The 21,194-nt window shown below is 48.1% G+C and overlaps 1 protein-coding gene across 1 annotated transcript in view; it reads left to right on the top strand.

The window, feature by feature from the left end:
* Positions 1–21,194, top strand: part of LOC138283986 (myosin-13-like) — a 346,976-nt gene that overhangs the window by 109,287 nt on the left and 216,495 nt on the right. Inside the window, exon 10 of the mRNA XM_069222310.1 lies at positions 1,588–1,731. Within this exon, the coding sequence (XP_069078411.1) occupies positions 1,588–1,731 (144 nt within the window). The remainder of the gene's footprint in view (positions 1–1,587; positions 1,732–21,194) is intronic.

Here is a 21,194-nt window from a genome sequence, read left to right as displayed (position 1 = left end):
CGCAGTATGAAGTCACCACTGCAAATGAGACATTTCAGGCTCCTAACTGAGTTGGTGAATTTAAGACTATTTTCATATCTGGAAACCTTGACAGCAGTTTAAATCTCATTAATGGTCGTTGACTGGTTAAGGAGATGAAATGGTCTCCCATAGTGACAGACTAAAGCTGCTAACAAATTCAAAATGAGCTGAAATTGTCAGGCCCACTAGCAAGAGTACATTAGGACAGCATTCAACCTCAGTCCTTTAGCAGCTGTGTTGCCAGGTGTAACTTAGTGAAGCTCCTGGATGAGCGTAGATGATAACAGTTGTTCACATGTTGATTGGGAGGCCGAAAGCTCTACAATGTGTCCCTCTTATATGCATGTGGCAAGAGCTCTATGCATTTTATACAATAGTTTTTACACATCTCATATTCATGTACTGCAAGCTTGATGGTGTGTGCAGGATATATCTTTGTACACAGAGCATTGCAATGTGTACACTTCATATGCCAACATCTCAGTGATGTGTGCATCTTCTACCCAAGTGCTGGGAGCTCTGTTGTATCTCCTTCATGAATGTGCTGTGCATCTGATATTCTTGCGTGCTGCGGTGCCCACAGTGGCAACTAACATGAGTCTGCACTGAAAGTTACACAATGTATTATTCTCGGTTTAATATTCTGAGAGCTCCAAGGTGGGCACATCATACACTCTTGTGCAAATTTTCCAATGATGTGCCCATCTCATAACCATGTGCTGAGAGATCCGAGGTGTGTATATCTCATATCCATTTTCTGAGAGCACCAGACTATGTAAATTGCATTCTATCCTAGAGTACAAATGGGAGAGAGGTCCATGGTGGGCACCCCAGGGCTGAGAGATTCATGTTATGTACACCTCATAACCATGTGCTGAAATCTCAGGGTGTGTGCATCTTATACTCTTGGCCTATAACACCACGTGTCCGTAATATATCTTTGTGCTCAGAGCCCCAGTTTGCACATTGTCTACTCTTCCGATGAAAACTTCAGTGGTGTGTGTAATTTATAATGTGTGAGCACCAGTATGTGGATCACATACCCTCGTCCTGAGCGATTAATATATACCCCCTTGTGCTGACAGCCCCATGTTATGTCCATCATGTAATCTTGTGGTCAGAGCTGCACGATGCATACTTCACACAGATAAGGGCTTAGAGTTCCTCCAATCTTCTTAGGATCTTCACAATTCTTTCCTTTCAAAGTCGGCACTGTGGGGCTAAGTTCTGCCCTGGACATTTAAAAATAAGGGCCTGTATTAGAACTTGGTGGATGGAATACTCAGTCACAAACATGACGAATATCTCTTCCGTCGTATTACGATCCCCATAGGATTAATGGGCTCATAATAAGGTGGACAGGATATCCGCCCCATTTGTGACGGCCTATACCCTCTGCCCAACTCTAAATCAGGCCCTTAGTCTCATAGCCAGCTAACCAGCTCAATGGAGGGATTTTCAATTTAAAGATTTGTTGAGCTCGGAACGCATTTCTGTCAGACTCTTTCTCAATGACAGCACAAATAATCCAGAACATTTTCCTATTTCTTCTTATGCTTATTATAGATAAACCTGGAGTGTTTCCAGGAGGACTACATGAAGGAGAAGGCCCTGCTAGAGGCAGAGGTGAGGCGGCAGGTGGCCAGTGTAACTCAGCTAGAGGAGCAACTAAGGGCCAAAATGGAGCTCAGGAGGGAGACTGCATCACAGGTAAGTCATTAGAGAAAACTACCTGCAAGATGATATCCATCTGAAACTTTGTGAACTACACCTAGCTGTAAGTGGGGCTGGAGTGGATAATGAGAATGGCAAGTAATTGTATGTATTGCCTGCCCACTGATTGGGTCAGTGTGTGCTGTTTGAATCCTCGGATGCCTCTTTGGTGCTGGAAAAGCTTTGAGTGTAGTAGCCAAGAGTATCTAAGTTTAGCCTTGGGCTTTGTCCAGCCAGTGGTTGACAGTGGTAGGAAAGAATAAAGGATGCAAATGTAATTAGCTTGATTAGCTTAGCTTAATGCCATATATGTTTCCAGAACTTTTGGGAAATGCCCCTTGAGCTGCAAAGAGAGAATAAAGGAATTACAGAGGGTTGTTCCTCATGTATGGAATCTATTGAGTCTAGGGAAGTGGATGTCAAATAGGGTCCCAGATACCAATCTTAGGCTTATTGTTTATTAGTAGTGATAGAAGACTTTTGGACAGCGCCAAGGAGATCTCTCTCCGAATAAGGAGATGCAAGATTCAGCAAAAGGTTGCGGTAATATGGTGTTGTGTTTAGAATGTGATTAATAGAATGTAGAGTAAAGGTTCTTGTTGGGCATTACACAGGAGTCAGTTAGTGACTGATGCAGTGAGCTGCTAGTGGGATTTCTCGTTTGTGCTGTCGGGCTACTGGAGAATAAATCAACTTTGCCCACACCTTGGTCTAAGCATAATGTATGTCGTTCAGAACTCATAACATATGGTCTCTACATCTTAGGTAAAATATGATTTTTGCAACCTGATTCTGGATCCTTTTAAATTCACCATTTGACCTCTCTGAGAGCACCTTAATAAATGCTGAAACATTAGTCCATAAAAGAGCTCAGCACAACAAGAACCAAAGCAATTTTTGGAAGAGAACTCGAAATGAGGAGGATATGTTTACCAGTTGCATGTTGTGTAAATGAAAAAACATTCTTGGGGAATGTGTTCACTTAAGGGATCGAGAAGAGGTCATTGTAAAACAGGACATCTAGGTTTTATACCTTTGGGATTGATATTGGTGGTAGACCTATGGAATCCGCCACATGAAAAGGATAGGTGAGGCATCAACTGGTCTAACAAGCATGATTTTTTTCTGATACTATCCGATCCATGATTTCTATAGCACAGACACAAGGCCAAAGAATGACTTGAAGACATTTCTCAAAATGTATTGTCAGCTGTGCTATTTTAACTGTCTTGTTTCATTTTAGAACTGTGGAATTGCTTGCCACTTTCATAGATGTTTTAGGTTGCAATACATGTTTAATGCTTTTTGATATTAAGACTAGTTTGGTGCCCCCTGAGGTCATGTTTGGGAGGATAGTTGACCTGCTTGTTCTGAAGTCTAGCTCTATGATACAAAAACAATGGTGTAGAATAGGAAGCGTGTATTCATGTTCCTCCTTTTGATCACTAAGTAATGTATACAATAATACTTCTGACTTAGGAAAAAGTTTTCATTTTCCCTCATATTGGGCATAGTTAATTAGGTGGCTGGTAGGGTAAATGTTTGTAAGCCAGGTGGGAGGTGATAATCCCAGTCCAATTCAATCCAAAACAATCTGTCCCACTCCAATACAATCCACTTTATCCACCCCACTCCAGTACGATCCAGTCCACATGTCACCTTACTCCAGTCCAATTTACCCCAATCCAAACCACCTTAATCTACCCCTCTTCAGTCAATCCACCCCACAGCAATCCAGTCCACCCCACTCCAATCCACCCCACTCCAATTCAATCCACACCATTCCAACCCAATCCGATCCACTATAATCCAGTCCACACCACTCCAGTCCAACCCACCACAATCCCCTCCACTTCAATCTACCCCACCCACCCCAATCCAGTCCACCACATTCAATCCAGTCCACCCCACCCCAGTCCACCAAACACCACCCTACTCCGCCCCACTCAACCCAATCCACCCCACTCAACCCAATCCACCCCACTCAATCCAATCCAGTAATACCTCTGATTTGGGAAGAAGGCATTTAATTTTCCCTCATATTGTGCATAGTTCATTATGTGGCTGGTAGGGTTGGTGTTGATCTGCTAGGTGGGAAGTGATAATGGGATGGGGCAAAGGAGACGCACTCTGTACTCTAATTTTCCAGGCACCATGAGTGGAGGTGGTCTGGGACAGACCAATTGAGGTTGATAATCTAGGCTACTTGAAGTTGTGAGTGATGTTCTGATTGTAAAGGATGCACGTCAGCAATTATTAACTAGATGGACCACAGAAATATGCCTTGTGTTTCAAAGATAATAGGACTTAGTGATAAATATAGATTGTTAGCTGGGGATGAATAATCGTGTGGCTGGTGGTTAAGGGGCCACCACTGGACAATAAGAAACCTTGATGTTGTGAAGAGTGCATCAGGGTGAACCACATTTTTAGAGTCGAGCCTGTGAGTGCATGTGCTAGCGCATGTGTCTTGATTGTGGGACTCTGTTGTGTACAGTAAAGGGCTTGAAGCCCACCTGTCGCTTACCATTTGTTGGCTCACGTGGTACTAATCTTTACAGCCTCGTAATTCATCACTTGAGGCCAAATATCATTTCTGTTCCTCTTTGTGGAGCAGTAACCAAGCACTGATTGATTCAACTTACTCAGTGCCTGTCCGCTGCTCCCAACGTGATTGAGGTACTATTTTGTTCTTTTTAACTTATAGTGCCCTGCAAACCAAAGGCTTGTGACTGCCAAAAAAGTGCTCAGCAGTACCAACAAAACTGCAAAGTTGTATTTTTTAGAGCTAAATATCTTTTATTTTGCCAAGTCGTCTTTTCTCACTTTACAGTCAAGTTTTCGTTTGTTTTTGCTCGTGGCGCTGTTCTTAAAAAATGACGATTATCTTGTTCTAAAACTTGCAAAGCGACATTGTTTCTTTATTATCTGTAATTTCTGGCAAAATGCTCTACACATAATCGTGCAGTACACCCCACTACAATCCACCTCACCTCACCCCAAACCAATCCACCCCACTCACCTCAATCCAATCCAATCCACTCCAGCCCACCCCACCCTAATCCTCCCAACCCGCTTGATCTAATCTGCCCCACTCCAATTTGCCACACTCCAATCCAAAACAATCTGCACCACTTAAAAAAAGTGCCCCACTCCAATCCACAACAATATATCTACGCTACTCCCATCTGCCCCACTCCAATCTAAATTAATGTGCCCCACTCCAGTCTGCTCTAATCCTAAACAATCTGCCCCAATCCATTCTACCTCACTTTAATCCAAAGCAGTCTGCCTCATTCCACACTACTCCACTCCAATCAAAACCAATTTGCCCCACTCCAATTAAATCAATCAATCAATCAATCATAACATTTGTAAAGCGCACTATGTACCCGTCAGTGTTTCGAGGCGCTGGTGGGGGGGGGGGGGTGTGTGAGAGCTGTTAGCGGTCGAAGAGCCAGGTCTTGAGGAGTCTCCTGAAGGCGAGGAGGTCCTGGGTCTGGCGCAGTGAGGTGGGGAGAGAGTTCCAGGTCTTGGTGGCGAGGAAGGAGAAGGATCTCCCGCCGGTGGTCTGCCGCTGGATCCTGGGGACGATGGCGAGGGCGAGATTGGCAGAGCGGAGTTGACGAGTGGGGGCGTAAAAGTTGAGTCTGGAGTTGAGGTAGGTAGGTCCGGTGTTGTGTAGAGCCTTGTGAGCGTGGGTGAGGAGTTTAAAGGTGATCCTCTTGTCCACGGGGAGCCAGTGGAGGTCCTTCAGGTGAGGGGAGATGTGACATCGGCGGGGTATGTCAAGGATCAGGCGGGCGGATGCATTTTGGATACGCTGGAGTCGTTTGATGTCTTTTGTTGGGATGTCTGTGTAGAGTGCGTTGCCGTAGTCAAGTCTGCTACTGACGAGGGCTTGGGTCACCGTCTTTCTGGTTCCTGTTGGGATCCACTTGAAAATTCTGCGGAGCATTCGAAGGGTGTTGAAGCAGGAAGAGGAGACGGCGCTGACCTGTTTGGACATGGTGAGGGCTGAGTCCAGGATGAAGCCGAGGTTTCTTGCGTGGCTGGCTGGGGTGGGTGGGGGTCCGAAATCGGTGGGCCACCAGGAGTCGTTCCAGGCCGAAGGGGTGCGCCCGAGGATGAGGACTTCCGTCTTGTCGGGGTTGAGCTTCAGGCGGCTGTCGTTCATCCACTCGGCGATGGCTTTTAGTCCCTCGTGGAGGTTGGTTTTGGCGGTGAGTGGGTCTTTGGTCAGGGAGAGGACGAGCTGGGTGTCGTCGGCGTAGGAGATGATGCTGAGGTGATGTTGGCGGGCCAGTTTGGCGAGGGGGGCCATGTAGACGTTGAACAATGTAGGGCTGAGGGAGGATCCTTGGGGGACGCCGCAGATGAGGTTGGTGGCTTTGGAGCGGAAAGGGGAGAGTCGGACTCTCTGGGTTCTGTCGGAGAGGAAGGATGAGATCCAGTTGAGGGCTTTATCCTGGATGCCGGCTCCATGGAGGCGGGTCAGTAGGGTGCGGTGGCAGACTGTGTCAAAAGCGGCTGATAGGTCGAGGAGGATGAGGGCCGAGGTTTCGCCGTTGTCCATTTGGGTTCTGATGTCATCAAATCCATTTTACTCCAATCCAGTCTATCCCACTCCATCCCAATTCACCCCAATCCAACACAATCCATCCCACCCCACACCAATCCAATCCACCCCAATCCATTCCAGTCTAATTTACCCCACTCCAATCCAATATACCTCACGCCAATCCAATCCACCCCACCGATCCCAATTCACTTCATTCCAAACCACACCCCACTCCAGTCCTATCCACCCTTTTCCAATCCCACCCGCTCCAATCCAGTCCAATCCATCCTAACCCACTCCAATCCATCCTACTAAAATAAACTCAACCTTATCTACCCCAGTCCAGTACAATGCAGTCCACATAAATCCACCTTACTCCAGTCCAGTCCCCCAATCCAAACCACCTTAATCTACCCCACTCCAATCCAGTCTACCCCTCTCCATTTAATCCACCCCACACCAATCCAATCAACCCCACTCCATTCCAGCCCACCTAAATCCAAACTACCCACTCTAATCCAATCCACCCACTCCAGTCCAACCCACCACAATCCTGTCCACTCCAATCCCCCACCCTTATCCAATCCATCACACTCAGTCCAATCCACCCCACCCTTCCCTAATCCACCACACTCAATCAAATCCACCCCACTCAATCCAATCCACCCACTCCAGTCGACAGCATCCCAATCTGATTCACCCCAATCCTATCCCAATCCTATCCACCTCACTCCAATCCAGCCCACCTAAATCCAAACCGCCCACTCTAATCCAATCCACCCCACTCCAGTCCAACCCACCACAATCCTCTCCACTCAAATCCCCCACCGTTATCCAATCATCACACTCAATCCACTCCACCCCACCCTTCCCTAATCCTTCCTACTCAATCCAATCCACCACACTCCAAACCAATCCACCCCACTCCAATCCAATCAGCCCCAGTCCAATCCAACTCACGCCAATCCAATCAACCTCACCTCAATTCATTCCACACCACTCCAATACACCCACCCCTATCCAACCCACAACAATCCACTCCACCCAACCCCACTCCAATCCACCACCTCTAGTCCACCCACCCACCCCATTTCAGTCCACTGCACCCCTCTCCAATCCAAGCTACCCCACTTTACACCGGTCCAGCCCACTCTACTCCAGTCCATCCCCTGTACCCCAATGCAGTGCACCCCGCCCCATCCCAGTTCAGTCCACCACACTCCAATCCAGTCCATTTGGCCTATCCCTCTCCAGTTCACCCCACTCCAATCCAATCCAACCCACTCCAATCCAATCCAACCCATCCCATGCCAATCCACTCCACTGTACTCCACTTCACCCCACTACAATCCAGCCCACCCCACCCCACCCCAATCCAATACACACCCTCCCATCCCAGTTTAGTTCACCCCATCCCACTCCAATCCACCCGACCTCAGTGCATTCCACCCCAGTCCATTCCACCCCAATCCAATCCACCCAACTCCAATCCAGTCCATCCCACGTAGCCCCCCACAGCCCAATCCAATCCACTCCCTGATTCCAATCTGCCCCACTCAATCTAATCCACCCTACTCCACCCCACTCCAATCAACCCCACTCACTCCAGTCCACCACACTCTACTCCAATCCAACCCACTCTATCCCCATGCAACCCACGCCACCCATTCCAGTTCAGTCCACCTCATTCTAATCCTATCCATCTAGCCCACCCCCTCCATTCCAGCCCACCCAAATCCAATCCAGTCAACCTCAATCCAATCCACCCCACTCCAATCCAATTCACCCCACTCTAGTCCAATCCATCACACCCAATTCATCCACCTCAATCCAATCCACCCCACTCCAATCCAGTTCACACCACTCCAGTCCAGTCCACCTCACTCCAATCCAGTGAATCCAATCCACCACACACCAATACAGTCCACCCCATTCCATTCCAATCTAATCCACCCCACCCGAACCCAATCCACCCACCCCACCCGAACCCAATCCACCCACCCCACCCCAACCCAATCCAATCCACCCACCCCAAACCTATCACTCCAGTCCAAACCATCCAGCCCAGTTAAATCTAATCCACCCCAATCCAATCCACTTCGACCTATTTCAGTCCACCCAACTCCAATCCAATCCACCCCACTCAACTCAATCTACCTCACTCTACCCCAGTCCAATCCACCCGCTCTACTCCAATCCAATCCACCCCACTTAATGCACCCCAGTCCAATCCACCCCACTCTACTTCAATCCTAACCACCCCACTACTTCAATCCACTCCCACCCACTCCACCCCACTCTACTTCAATCCTAACCACCCCACTACTTCAATCCACTCTCACCCACTCCACCCTATTCCACTCCACTCCACTCTATTACACTCTCTGCAACAGAACCACTGAACTCTAGTCTCCTATACTCAACTCTATGGCACTCTACTAACCCTACTCCACTCTGACACTCCCAACAAATCTACTGTACGACACTCTACTCCCCCACTCCACTCTGACACTCCACATAACTAACTTTTAACCATGGTGAACAGCAGCCACACTGGTGTAGAACATGGCAAAACACATTGCTAAAGCCAATAGCTCTTGTATAGGCAAGACCTACTGACTTTGCCAATGCTTGTTATAAATCTATGCATAGTATATTCTAAACTACATATACTTGACACATCAACATGTATACACTCGGCCTGCACAGAGAAATGTTCAGCAGTTCATGGTGATCATCAACAAGCAACTCATGACATACCCGGAGCAGAACCAACTACTCGATGCCTCTCAATCTGACTTCTGCAGCAATCACAGCACCAAAACTGCCCTGATCACAACCACCTTCGACATCCTCGACCGAGGACAAACAACAGCTTTGATCCCCCTTGACCTCTCAGCAGCCTTCAACACCGGATCCAACCACATGGTAATCAAAAGACTCTACCACATCGGCATCCAAGGGGACGTGCTCAGATGGATCACCTCCTTCCTCACCAGAAGAACACAGAAGATCTACCTCCCACCTTTCATCTGAGAACCTAGGGAGATCACCTGCAGTGTCCTCCAGGGCTCATCCCTCAGCCCCATGCTCTTAAACGCATATATGACCCCACTTGCCAACATCATCAAATCCCACTGTCTCAACATAATTTCCTATGCAAATGCACCCAACTCATCCTCTTACTCACCGATGACCTCTCTCCCACCAGAACCAGCTTCCACAGATGCATGACAAGCATCGCTGATTGGATGAAGAACAACTGCCTGCAGCTGAACACAGACAAGACAGGAGTACTGATCTTTGGCAACAGCAGCAACACATGGAACGACTCCTGGTGGCCATCAGACTTAGGCCCTCACCCATTCCCTCGGACCTTGCCAGAAACCTCGAAATCATCATTGACAACAAGCTTACCATGAAATCACGGATTAACTCAGCATGCTTCCTCACTTTGCGCATGCTAAGTAAGATCTTCAACTGACTACCTTTACACATGAGAAGCACCGTGACACAGGCCCTCATCACCAGCCAACTGAACTATGGCGACTCCCTATATGTAGGAATTGCCGCGCACCTCCTACAGAGACTTCAAACCATAAAGAACGTCGGAGCCAGACTCATCCTCGGTCTTCCCCGACGAACCCACATAACAACCCACCTCAAGCAACTCCACTGGCTCCTCGTAGAGAAGAGATGCCAATTGAAGCTGCTGACCCACGCACACAAGGCTCTACACAACCAAGGACCCCCGTACATTAACCACCACCTGAACTTCCATGAACCATCGAGAAGAATTTGCTTCGCCTCCCTTTCACTTGCCCATAATGCTTGCGTCTACAGAAGCAGAAGTGGAGGACGCTTCTTCTCGCACGTTGCAGCAAAAACCTCAAACAGCCTCCCCACACACCTCTGGATCATCAGCTCACTTCCTGAATTCTGAAGGGCCCTCAAGACCTTGCTGTTCAAAAAAGCATCCTGGACCTCTAAGCGCTTGGATACCCTATTGAGAGTTTAGGCACGCTTTATAAATCCTGGTTGATTGATTGATGTGCTTCTCTAATTTGCAGTGTTAGCTGTGAGCTGTCAAGCAGGCAATTGCTTGGTTATCATTGTTTTGTAGGTTGATTGGACTGTGCCAAATTAAGATGGCTACTAAGGACTGGATCCTCCGATGGAGGAAGGCTTGGCTTTGCACCTTCGACAGGTTGAGGGACTGGCCCTCTTCATGAAGGCTGGGCTCGCATCCCACCTTGTAGAGAGGGCCCCCTCTGATAGTGTTCTTGCATTCTGCAAGGTTGGTGCAAAACCTTAGTGTGTGACTGTGCCCAAAACAATTGTATCTCTATAACCGCTAATGAAGTTAGCCTCTATCCAGTGTAGCACGCAAGGTTGAAGTGATCTGTGAGAGAGGGTGGAAGTGACAATTCTGTGACTATAATATTGACCATTCAATATTCCCAGATCTCGACCACACATAATGTTCTTATCCCACGTAGAGCACTTTAAAGGCTGGTCCAGAAGTCTGTAGAAATGACTGCTGCGTGAACCTTTGGAATTGTTATTAAGATTTTTGGGAGGTGGACAGAGGTTAGCCTCTATAAGTACCTCATACCTCAACAGGTGAGCTGCACGCGCTCAGCACTTCAGTGGAGCGATGGAAGTGAGTAACTCGGAAGAGACTGTAGGCAGGAATATCGCCCACAGTCTGGAATCCATGCTTTTAAGACACAACCATGCAAAGAAGCCACCCGTGACGTTACCAGAAAGGGCCTTAATTTGGCTCCCAGCTGAATCAAATGTGACAAAATTGTCGGGGGAAAGAGTGCTAAATGTCATTTCACCCAGGTTGCTAGAAGTTATTGCGCCTATCAAGCCAGAGTTCAGGAACCGCTCTTTGAAATTCCTTGCGACAAATACTGGTGAGGAGCGGTCTTTCTGATGACAGGCACATTCTGTTCACTGCGTGGACATTGGAAAAGAAATCTAAATGTAAATGAAAAACGGACCCTTTTGAAATAATGATAATAATAACAATACTAACAATAATAAAAATTATAATAATAATATAAGTCTTATTGTCATTATTGTTATTATGATAATAATAATCATTTGTTTTTACACCGTGCATAAATCCTGCATAATTCCATAACATCAAATAGACAGACCAATGGAAGTCATTTTATTGGTTACAAATGGATGAAATGCTACGTTGGGCCACCAGGATTATTGACACATCTCAGAAAAAGATGCAATATCCACCTGACTGATAAATATGACTGTTTGTGAGAGGGGTGTTCAAAGTAGGTCCTGGAGGGCCTGATTCGTGCCGGACTGCCAGGACAGCCATGGACCATGTACATGAGTAGGGTGACCAGATTTTGAGGAGCAAAAACCGGGACACGTCAGACATAAATGAAAGACTAAAGACATCTCTCTCTCTTTCTCTCTCTCGCGCTCTCTCTCCTCCACCCCCCCCCCCCCCCTCCCCCTCCCCCCAATCCGCCCGGTGCAGACAGTAACCTTTGTCCCAAAAACCGGGAAATGTATTTCATATTAGGAGAAGCGTCGGGACACCGGGACTGTCCGGGGAAATCCGGGGCGTCTGGTCACCCTGTAATCAGTGTCACTGAAAACCATTGTATGTAAATGTTTCTGGCATGGCTATGGTTCTCTTGGAGTTGTAATGTAATCCTTAGTATGAAAGTGGCAATGATGTTTGCAGTGGTTGAAAAGTAGTTCCTAGCGCACAGACAAGTCCTCTCTGTGCGCTGCTAATTCATGCAAAGCATAGTACCAGACATCTCAGTGAAGAGGATATACCGTTTCTTCGAAATCCGTTTCTGTAGGATTGAGTTTTGAAATGAGACTCGCAACAGACTGTCTCATTCTGCTAATCCAGTGGTTTTTCCTTGAACGTCTGCAGGGTCAGGCAATAGGCTATAGGACAATCTAGCAGTGCCCGGTGGCCTGCTCTCACAGATCAATGTATGGGCTGTTTGTGGGCTGGTGGGAGCCGGTATTTATAGATGATTTCCCTGATAATGCCACAGACATTGCCTGTAACAGTTCAAATGCATAACATGCAAAGCACTTAAGCAGTCTGCTTTACCAGTTAAAAATTCCCTGATTTGCAAATGTGGAACACTCTTTTAGCTATCTTTAGCTACCTAATGCACTCATGGGGGAGGGGGCTAACCTCCTGAGCATGGTCCGGATGTTTTGTTATATGGTAGTGAACTGGCATATGTCCCAATGTTCAAGTTTGCAGACCTTCTGTCAAGTAAGAGGGTTATGGCCCACCTTTGAACAAAACACCTTTCCCTAGGGTGACCAGATTTTGAGGAGCAAAAACCGGGACAGGTCAGACATAAAAGAAGGACTAACGACTTTACACTCCCTTTTATATCTGGCCTGTCCCGTTTTTTTGCAAAGCTTTGTGAATGTGTGCTTATATATGTGTGTGTTTTTTTATATATATATATATATATATATATATATATATATATATATATATAACACACACAAACATTTTTACAAGACTATACATATAAAATTAGCTATGGCTTGACCTCCCACCCTGCACCCCCAACCCGCCCCCACCCACCTCTCTCTGCCCCCCACTCCGTACCTCTGCTGGGAGCAGACAGGGGACTGTGTTGTCTGACAGTAATAGATAAATTACTTAATTATTACATACTTTGTAGGCGTCTGTTAAAGGAGAACATACCTTTAATTTATGCTTCCCTAGATAATCTGCTGATCTTTGTCCCAACAACCGGGACATTTATGTAATAAATTGACCTTTGTCCCGAAAGCCGAGACATTTGTTTAAAATTAAGAGAAGCGTCGGGTCACCTGGACAGTCCTCTAAAAACCGGGACTGTCCGGGGAAATCCGGGACGCCTGGTCACCCTACCTTTCCCGACTCAAGGTACCCACCACGTCTTTCAGAGTGCCGAGCTTTGCCCCTACCGTATGATTATGTTCAATGAGACTCTCTCGATAAACTAGAATGCCCTTTAGAATGCTTTTATGACTGCACCTGTATAAAGACCGGGTCGTTATGCGTCAGGAGGTAACCGATATGGATGCATGTCCTAATGTCATTGGAAGAAGCGAAACACACCTTCAGGGTTTGCAAATACACTTTGAGGCCTGGAGCTACTGATATTAGGGAACTTTCCAGGGTCGTGTTGAAAGAGATCTTAGATCCCTCAGGTGAGAAGATTTTCAATGGGCATCGTCATCCTCCGAAGGATTGGCACTGAGAGTGGATTAGTCAGAATGCAAAGGTATCTCACCTTTCCGAGTGCATACGAACCAGTGCTTAATTTGTGCTTGTTTTTTCCGGTGCGGAGCATCGGCACTTATTTTTTAGAGCCTGCACTTATTTTTCTGCCTCAAGCATTTACCGCGAGCAAAAGACACATAATGAAAAGACGGAGGAAGAGAAAAACGAAAAAGCGTCACAATGGGAGAAAGCAGAAAGGTGCAAGATTGAGCTGAAGGGGCAGGGAGTGGCCGTGAATGGATTAAAGAGGCCCGAGATGGCTTCTGGATTATGTTGACTCAATATTCCGTGTTCGCACATTTAGAAGGAGGGCTTTGAGCACCAGCACGTTTTTATTTACAAATTAAGCACTGATACGAGCACAGGGCACGCTGTAAAAATGATATTTCATGGGTTGTGCCTGACACAATATAGTTGCTTTCCCAAAACCATGGTTGTTTTTTGTATCTAAAATCGCACTCCGCAAACAATATTTTCATATGGTTGTTAAAGATTGAAAAATGTTTAATTGTGTGTCAACGAAAGAGACAGTGAAAATGAGTCAACATTATCAGAGCTAAGGTCGAGTGAAGCAAACAGAGAAGTGGCTAATATAAAAAAAAATCGCCTCTACATGTCAGTTACTTGACAATGCGATTTACACGGACTAGTGACGAAAATTACACACTCGCACCAAAGCCGTGAGACACACAAAATCAGCGACACGCAAAGATCAAATAATTAAGGATAAATCTTTAGGTCTGCCTACCCGTGCACTATCCTACAAAGTACTACCAATAGCAAACATTGTACTAAAGCGAAACATAGTGCCTCATGGTCTCCCAACATTCCAATGGCCGAGACCTATACTACCAACAGCAATGACATAACCGAAATATGGATGATAAATTTTGAGGCATCCATTCCCCAGACTCGCAGTACTAACAGAAAGCCCCAAAATAGGGTATAAATCGTTGGGCACCCCAACCCTTTCACAGTCGTCCGAAGCACATAACACTGATAGCACAAAATGTCCCAAATATTGAAGATAAATGTTGAGGTACCCCCCGGTGTTCCTATGACACAAAATTTATACCATGCACATCAACACATGCACCAAAAACTGTCTAAATTTGGAGACACCGCCATTTCTGCACTATAGCCCAGTACAAGTATTCCTTTTTACCTAAAAGGGTACCTTCGTGAATTGAAGGAGTTTACATTTTGTTTTCACCATTTACAGTGTAGTGGCATTCTTTTCTGGAATGGTTTGCATGTAGGATACTGGACTAGAACAGTGGTGAGCTTATTGTGTCCACTAAACAGCTTCTTTTTAGGTCGAAGCCTACCGAACAGCACATCTGTCTGGTTTGCTATCGACTTCTTGTGGCAGTGGCATTACAAAAGCCCAGGGGAGAGCTCCAGTGGGGTCCCCCTCCGGCACTGTGCACGGGTGGCAGGACCCTGGCTGAGTGCTCCTGACTTGGTCTGGAGCAGGGGTGCGGGGGGCCTCCATGTATTTTGCATGGGGGTCCCCTCAACTTTTGTTACACCACTCTTGTAGGCATTCCGAAAGCTTCCCTGTGAATGAATCGTGCCCATTGCTGACCATTGGCTTTGTGGCTTGCAACTCACATTTGCTTACTTTCTATTTGCTGTCCTTATTTGTTTTAGGCTGAGTTTGTCCATCCAGTGGATCATTGCCTGTTTACTGTATCCTTCTGAGTGCTCATGAAGAGGCCTTTAAATCTTGTTCTTATCTTGCTATATTTGTTGTGCATTCAAAGACAGAGATCAACTGTCAGGGTCTGTCTTTCTTGGGAGCGTAGCCAATTCCAAAATGAGAGAATTAATGCAACAATTATGCTGTGAAACAAGAGGCTTTTTTTCTAGCACACCGAAAATATGAGCTGTGATATTTCAGAATATATTAGAATTAGGAAATTACAAATTGTTTATTTTTTTGTAATTCTGAAGTATGGTGGAAACAAATATTTGACTACTTTCCACACATTATCATTTGTGCGCAGTACAAAAGATTTCTGATGGATACAACTACCTGTGGATTCCTCACCTCATGAATACTCCCATGGCGCCAGCATTCGACGGAAATCTTCTTACTAGTCTCTGCACGTCGACGAGGACGTCACTGTCTCGCACGCGACGCCGTCTGACGTCATACAGGCAATAAGAGGTCCTCGACGACGTGCGGACGTCAGTTCCCTTTTTTCCGTGCATTCGAAACGGTTATCTTCGAGGGAGCAACTGTTACTCTTGCGGTTACAGTGTATATCTTGCTGCGTACTCTTTCTCTGTGGAAATAATGTCGCAGAGAAAGTCTGGATTTAAGCCTTGTCGTGAGTGTGGAGGCAAGATGTCGGTGACGGATCCTCATTCCGATTGCCTTTGGTGTTTGAGCTCCGACCACGACGTCTCGACTTGTGATTCGTGTCAGCACATGAATCCGAAGGCCATTAAAGAACGCGAGGCGAAGCTGTTTATGGCCAAGTCAAAGGAGAAGCATCACAAGAAAAAGTCTTCTCCAAGACATCGGCGTCATCGAGACTCCCGGCGCCGTAGAGAATCTCGGCGTCATTCAAGGGAGGCTCGTTCCAGGTCTCCGGATCGGCGCCGGAGGACATGGGAGGTCAGCCCCACGGTGACGCCGCATCCTTCGACGCCGTTGCTCTCTCCGACGTCTCCAACTTCGCCTGGACAGGCGTCGGTGATTGAGGTATTGGAGCCTCAGGTGTTTTCTCCGGCGCAGACGCCGAGGCCGGCGTCGGGGTCGCCTCCGAGTCAGGCACCCCAGTATCCGGCTTTTCCCACCCCTGGAGCCGATAGTTCCGCATTCTTGAATGCGATGTATGCCATCTTCCAACAGATGGCTCCAGGGGGTGCTCCGGCTGGGCCTTTGGCCTTTTCTTTGGGTGATCCTGCGCCTCTTCGGCCGGCACCCTTTATGCCCTTTCTCCCGTTTGGGAACGTGGGCTCGGCGCCAGTGTCGGCGCCGGTGGCCGCTCCGATGGCTTCGGAGGGATTGGCCCCAGGGATTTCCATCCCGTCGACGTCGAGATTTCGGCCTGTGACTCCGGTGGGTCCATCCGTTTCATCTGCTCTTCAGTCGGCGCCGAAGTTACCTGTGGCGCCGGATGCGGCGTCGGTGGCTTCGGAAGATCGGCGCCGATCTCCGACTTCGGCGGAGGTGTTGTCGACTCCGCGGATTGAGCAACGACTGCATTCAAGGAGGCGTGCTCTCCGGGTACTAGAGGAGCAGGAGTACCAACGAGCCCTAGAGGAAGGAGAGCTAGAGGACTCGGGTGATGGGCTGCGTGGACTGGAGTCGGCCAGTGGGCTGGACACTTCCCCTGAGTGGGACCTTTCGTCCCCGGGGGAATATACCGAGGAAGCTGCTTCCTTTCATACAGTGGTACGGAAGGCAGCTAGTTTTTTGGACCTGCCTTTGCCGGTGGTGGAGACGAAACAAAACCTTTTGACAGAGGTGTTGCATCCGGCCTCAGCCGCGGCGGAGCCTCTATTACCTTTTAATGACGCTCTGCTGGATCCGGTTTTAGAGGTGTGGAAGAAGCCGGCATCTTCCCCAGCAGTTCACAGAGCCGTGGCCAGGAGGTATCGGACGGCTCCAACTGATCCTGGTTTCCTATCTAGGCACCCTACGCCGGAGAGCTTGGTTGTGCAGGCCTCCTGTTCGTCCAAATCAGCGCCTGGTTCTTTCCCGACGGTGCCTGGGGACAGAGACTCAAAAAAGCTAGAGGCGCAGTCGAAGAAGATTTTTTCGTCCTGCAGTCTGGCGTTAAAAGCCACTAATGCGACCTGTATCCTGGGGAGGTATATTCATGCTCTGATGGATGACATCTCCTCTTCGTTTACAGAGCTTCCCCAGGGTCTTTTGGATCTTGTCTCTGATGCCCAGGCTGCTGCGACCCAAATTATCCAGACGGGACTGGATACCACCGACTCGGTAGCCAGAGCAATGGGCACAACTGTGGTGGAAAGGAGACAGGCCTGGCTACGTAACTCGGGCTTTTCGGCAGATGTACAGTCCACATTGTTGGATCTCCCGTTTGATGGGGACAAACTGTTTGGGGCTAAGGCTGATTCGGCCTTGGAACGTTTTAAGGAGAGCAGGGCCACGGCTAAGTCGTTGGGACTCCAAGCTCCTTCTTCCACGGCCTCTTCCAGATTCTTCAGGAGGTTTCGTGGATTTGGGCGTGGCTCTTCCTCCTCTTCCTTTCGGGGAAGATATCAGCAACCTGCCTCTTCCCATCCCTATAGATCTTTTATGGGGAGGGTAGGGTCCGCACCAGGGGAGCCTCTCAGCAGCACTCTGCCTCTTCCTCATCCTCTGGCGGGGTGCAGCAGGGGAAGCAGCCTTAGGCTTCCACCATTTCCCACTCACTCCTCTCCTGTAGGGGGAAGATTACAGCATTTTCTCACCAAATGGGAGACTGTTACGTCGGACACTTGGGTTCTCAGTGTTGTGGGAAAAGGCTACACCCTTCCCTTTCGGGAGTTTCCGCCCCTCATCCCGCCCCGCCCTTCGTATTGTTCACAAGAACACCTCCTGTTGCTAGAACAGGAGGTAGAAGTCCTCCTTTTAAAGGGCGCGGTGGAGTTGGTCCCGGAGCAGGAAAGGGGTCAAGGAGTTTACTCAAGGTATTTCCTGATTCCCAAGAAGGATGGTCGTTTGAGACCAATTCTGGACCTGAGGATCTTGAATTGGTTCCTCAAGCAGGAAAAGTTCAAGATGCTGACCCTAGCACAGGTGCTTTTGGCGTTGAACATGGAAGACTGGATGGTGTCTGTCGACTTGCAGGATGCTTACTTTCATATCCCGATACTCAAGTCACACAGGAAGTATCTCCGGTTTGTGGTGGGATCGCAACACTACCAGTTTGCGGTCCTTCCGTTTGGTCTTACTTCAGCACCTCGAGTCTTCACGAAGGTGATGTCGGTGGTTGCGGCAGAGCTCAGAAGGAAGGGGATAGCAGTATTCCCTTACTTGGACGATTGGTTGATCAAAGCCAAGTCCCCGGAGCTTGTGTTGCGTCATCTGCAGTCAACAACCCAGTTGTTGTTCGACCTGGGCTTTTCGGTGAACGAGCCCAAATCTCACCTGGAGCCCTCTCAGCGCCTCCTGTTCATAGGGGCAGTACTGGATACGACATTGGGTCGGGCCTTTCCTCCGCCTCAGCGGATTCAAGATATTCAGGATTTGGTTCCAATGTTTCGAAATGGAGCGGTAGTTCCAGTCCTCAAGGTCCTTCGTCTGCTCGGTCTTTTTGCCTCCTGCATTCTGTTGGTCACGCATGCTCGCTGGCACATGAGGGCTCTTCAGTGGTGCCTCCGAAGGCAGTGGTCTCAACACAGAGGGGATCTAGAGGGTACTGTCAAGATCTCCAGAGATGCTGCTGTGGATTTGAAGTGGTGGATTGCAAGCAACAATCTTTCACAAGGAAAACCGTTCCAGCAGTCGCCACCAGTGGCCACAGTCATAACGGATGCTTCCACTCTAGGGTGGGGAGCTCATCTGGGGGATCTGGAGATCAAAGGTCTTTGGTCTCCAGAGGAACAGATTTTTCACATCAATCTGTTAGAGTTACGGGCTGTACGTCTGGCTCTCAAGGCCTTCCTCCCTTCCCTTCGTGGTCAGTCGGTACAGGTCCTAACGGACAATACTACCACGATGTGGTACATAAACAAGCAGGGAGGAGTGGGGTCGTACCTTCTCTGCAGAGAAGCTCTTCGACTATGGTCCTGGGCAAAGGACCATCGGATTTGCTTGATAGCAAACCAGCTGGCCGGAGTCTTGTACGTGCGTGCGGACAGTCTCAGTCGCCACTTCTCGGCAGACCACGAGTGGCGTCTCCATCCAGATCAAGTCCGTTTAATCTTCCAGAAGTGGGGGTTTCCTCGGGTAGATCTGTTCGCCACTCGAGAGAACGCGCATTGTCCGTTGTTCTGCAGCCTTCAGTATCCGATGCAGGAAGCGTTGGGGGACGCGTTTCAAATGACCTGGTGCGGCCAGTTGCTTTACGCGTTTCCTCCCATACCCTTGATTCCTCGAGTATTGAGGAAGATTCGCCAAGACCGGGCTCTAGTAATCGTAATAGCTCCGGATTGGCCAAGGAGGGTGTGGTACTCCGACCTTCTCCAACTCTCAACGTGCCCGCCGCTCCGTCTCCCTTTCAGGGCAGACCTCCTCTCGCAGTCGCAGGGGCAGGTTCTACACCCCAACCTCCAGAGTCTGCACCTACATGCCTGGAGATTGAACGGGGCAACCTGAGTTCCTTCTCTCTCCCGCCTGAGGTAGTGGATGTTATATTAGCGGCCAGGCGACACTCCACTAAATCTATCTACGCTAATAGGTGGTCTAAATTTGTTGCGTGGTGTGGAGAGAGGCAGATTGATCCTTTACAAGCTCATCTATCGGACGTTTTGTCTTTTGCTCTATCTCTGGCGCAGAAGGGTTGTGCAGTGGCTACCATTAAAGGTTATTTATCGGCCTTGTCAGCCTTCATATGTCTTCCAGACCAACCATCTTTATTTAAATCCCCTATTGTTATCAGATTCTTGAAAGGTCTTCTAAATCAATATCCTCCAAAGCCATTCGTTATGCCGCAATGGGATTTGTCCTTAGTCCTGACTTTCCTTATGGGGTCCCCTTTTGAACCTATGCATTCTTGCCCCTTGAGGTATTTGGTTTTAAAAACAGTCTTCCTGATAGCTATAACATCAGCAAGGAGAGTGAGTGAGTTGCAGGCCTTATCAGTAAAACCCCCTTATACAACTTTTTATGGGGATAAGGTGGTGTTGAGGACCAAGGCTGCTTTCCTCCCGAAGGTTGTTTCACCCTTCCATTTGGCTCAGGCAATTACTTTGTCCACGTTCTATCCTCCGCCTCATCCTTCCAAAGAGGAAGAAAGACTGCACCGTCTGGATCCAAAGAGAGCGTTGAGCTTCTTTATCGATAGAACAAAGGATTTCAGGCTGGAGGATCAGCTGTTTATTGGATACGTGGGCAAGAGGAGAGGAAAGGCAGTCCACAAGAGAACACTATCCAGGTGGGTTGTTCTTTGCATTAAAATATGTTACTCTTTGGCAAAGAAGGATCCTCCTGAGGGCATTAGAGCTCATTCCACCAGAGCTAAGTCGGCCACTTCGGCCTTAGCCAGAGGTGTTCCTGTGGTCGACATCTGCAAGGCCGCAACTTGGTCGTCCCTTCACACTTTTGCAAAACATTACTGTTTAGATTCTGAGGTTAGAAGGGACGGCCATTTTGCACGGTCAGTGCTGCAGGATTTCTTGGTTTGACCATTTAGGCACCCACCGCCGGGCGTGGTACTGCTTTGGGACTCTATTCATGAGGTGAGGAATCCACAGGTAGTTGTATCCATCAGAAGAACGAGTTACTTACCTTCGGTAACGACTTTTCTGGTGGATACATTAGCTACCTGTGGATTCCTCACGGTCCCACCCGCCTCCCCGTTGCCTTTATGGTCTTGCCAAGTAATCCTTGAGTGCGCTCCTCTTGATCTTTGAGGGTGCAATAGATGTATATATATAATATATTTATATATATATAGGTATATGTGTATATATCTT

The sequence above is a fragment of the Pleurodeles waltl genome, chromosome 3_1 (assembly GCF_031143425.1).
Source record: "Pleurodeles waltl isolate 20211129_DDA chromosome 3_1, aPleWal1.hap1.20221129, whole genome shotgun sequence".
Lineage (NCBI taxonomy): Eukaryota > Metazoa > Chordata > Amphibia > Caudata > Salamandridae > Pleurodeles > Pleurodeles waltl.
Note: the sequence above shows the minus strand (reverse complement) of the source record. Positions and strands in the feature narration are given on the sequence as shown.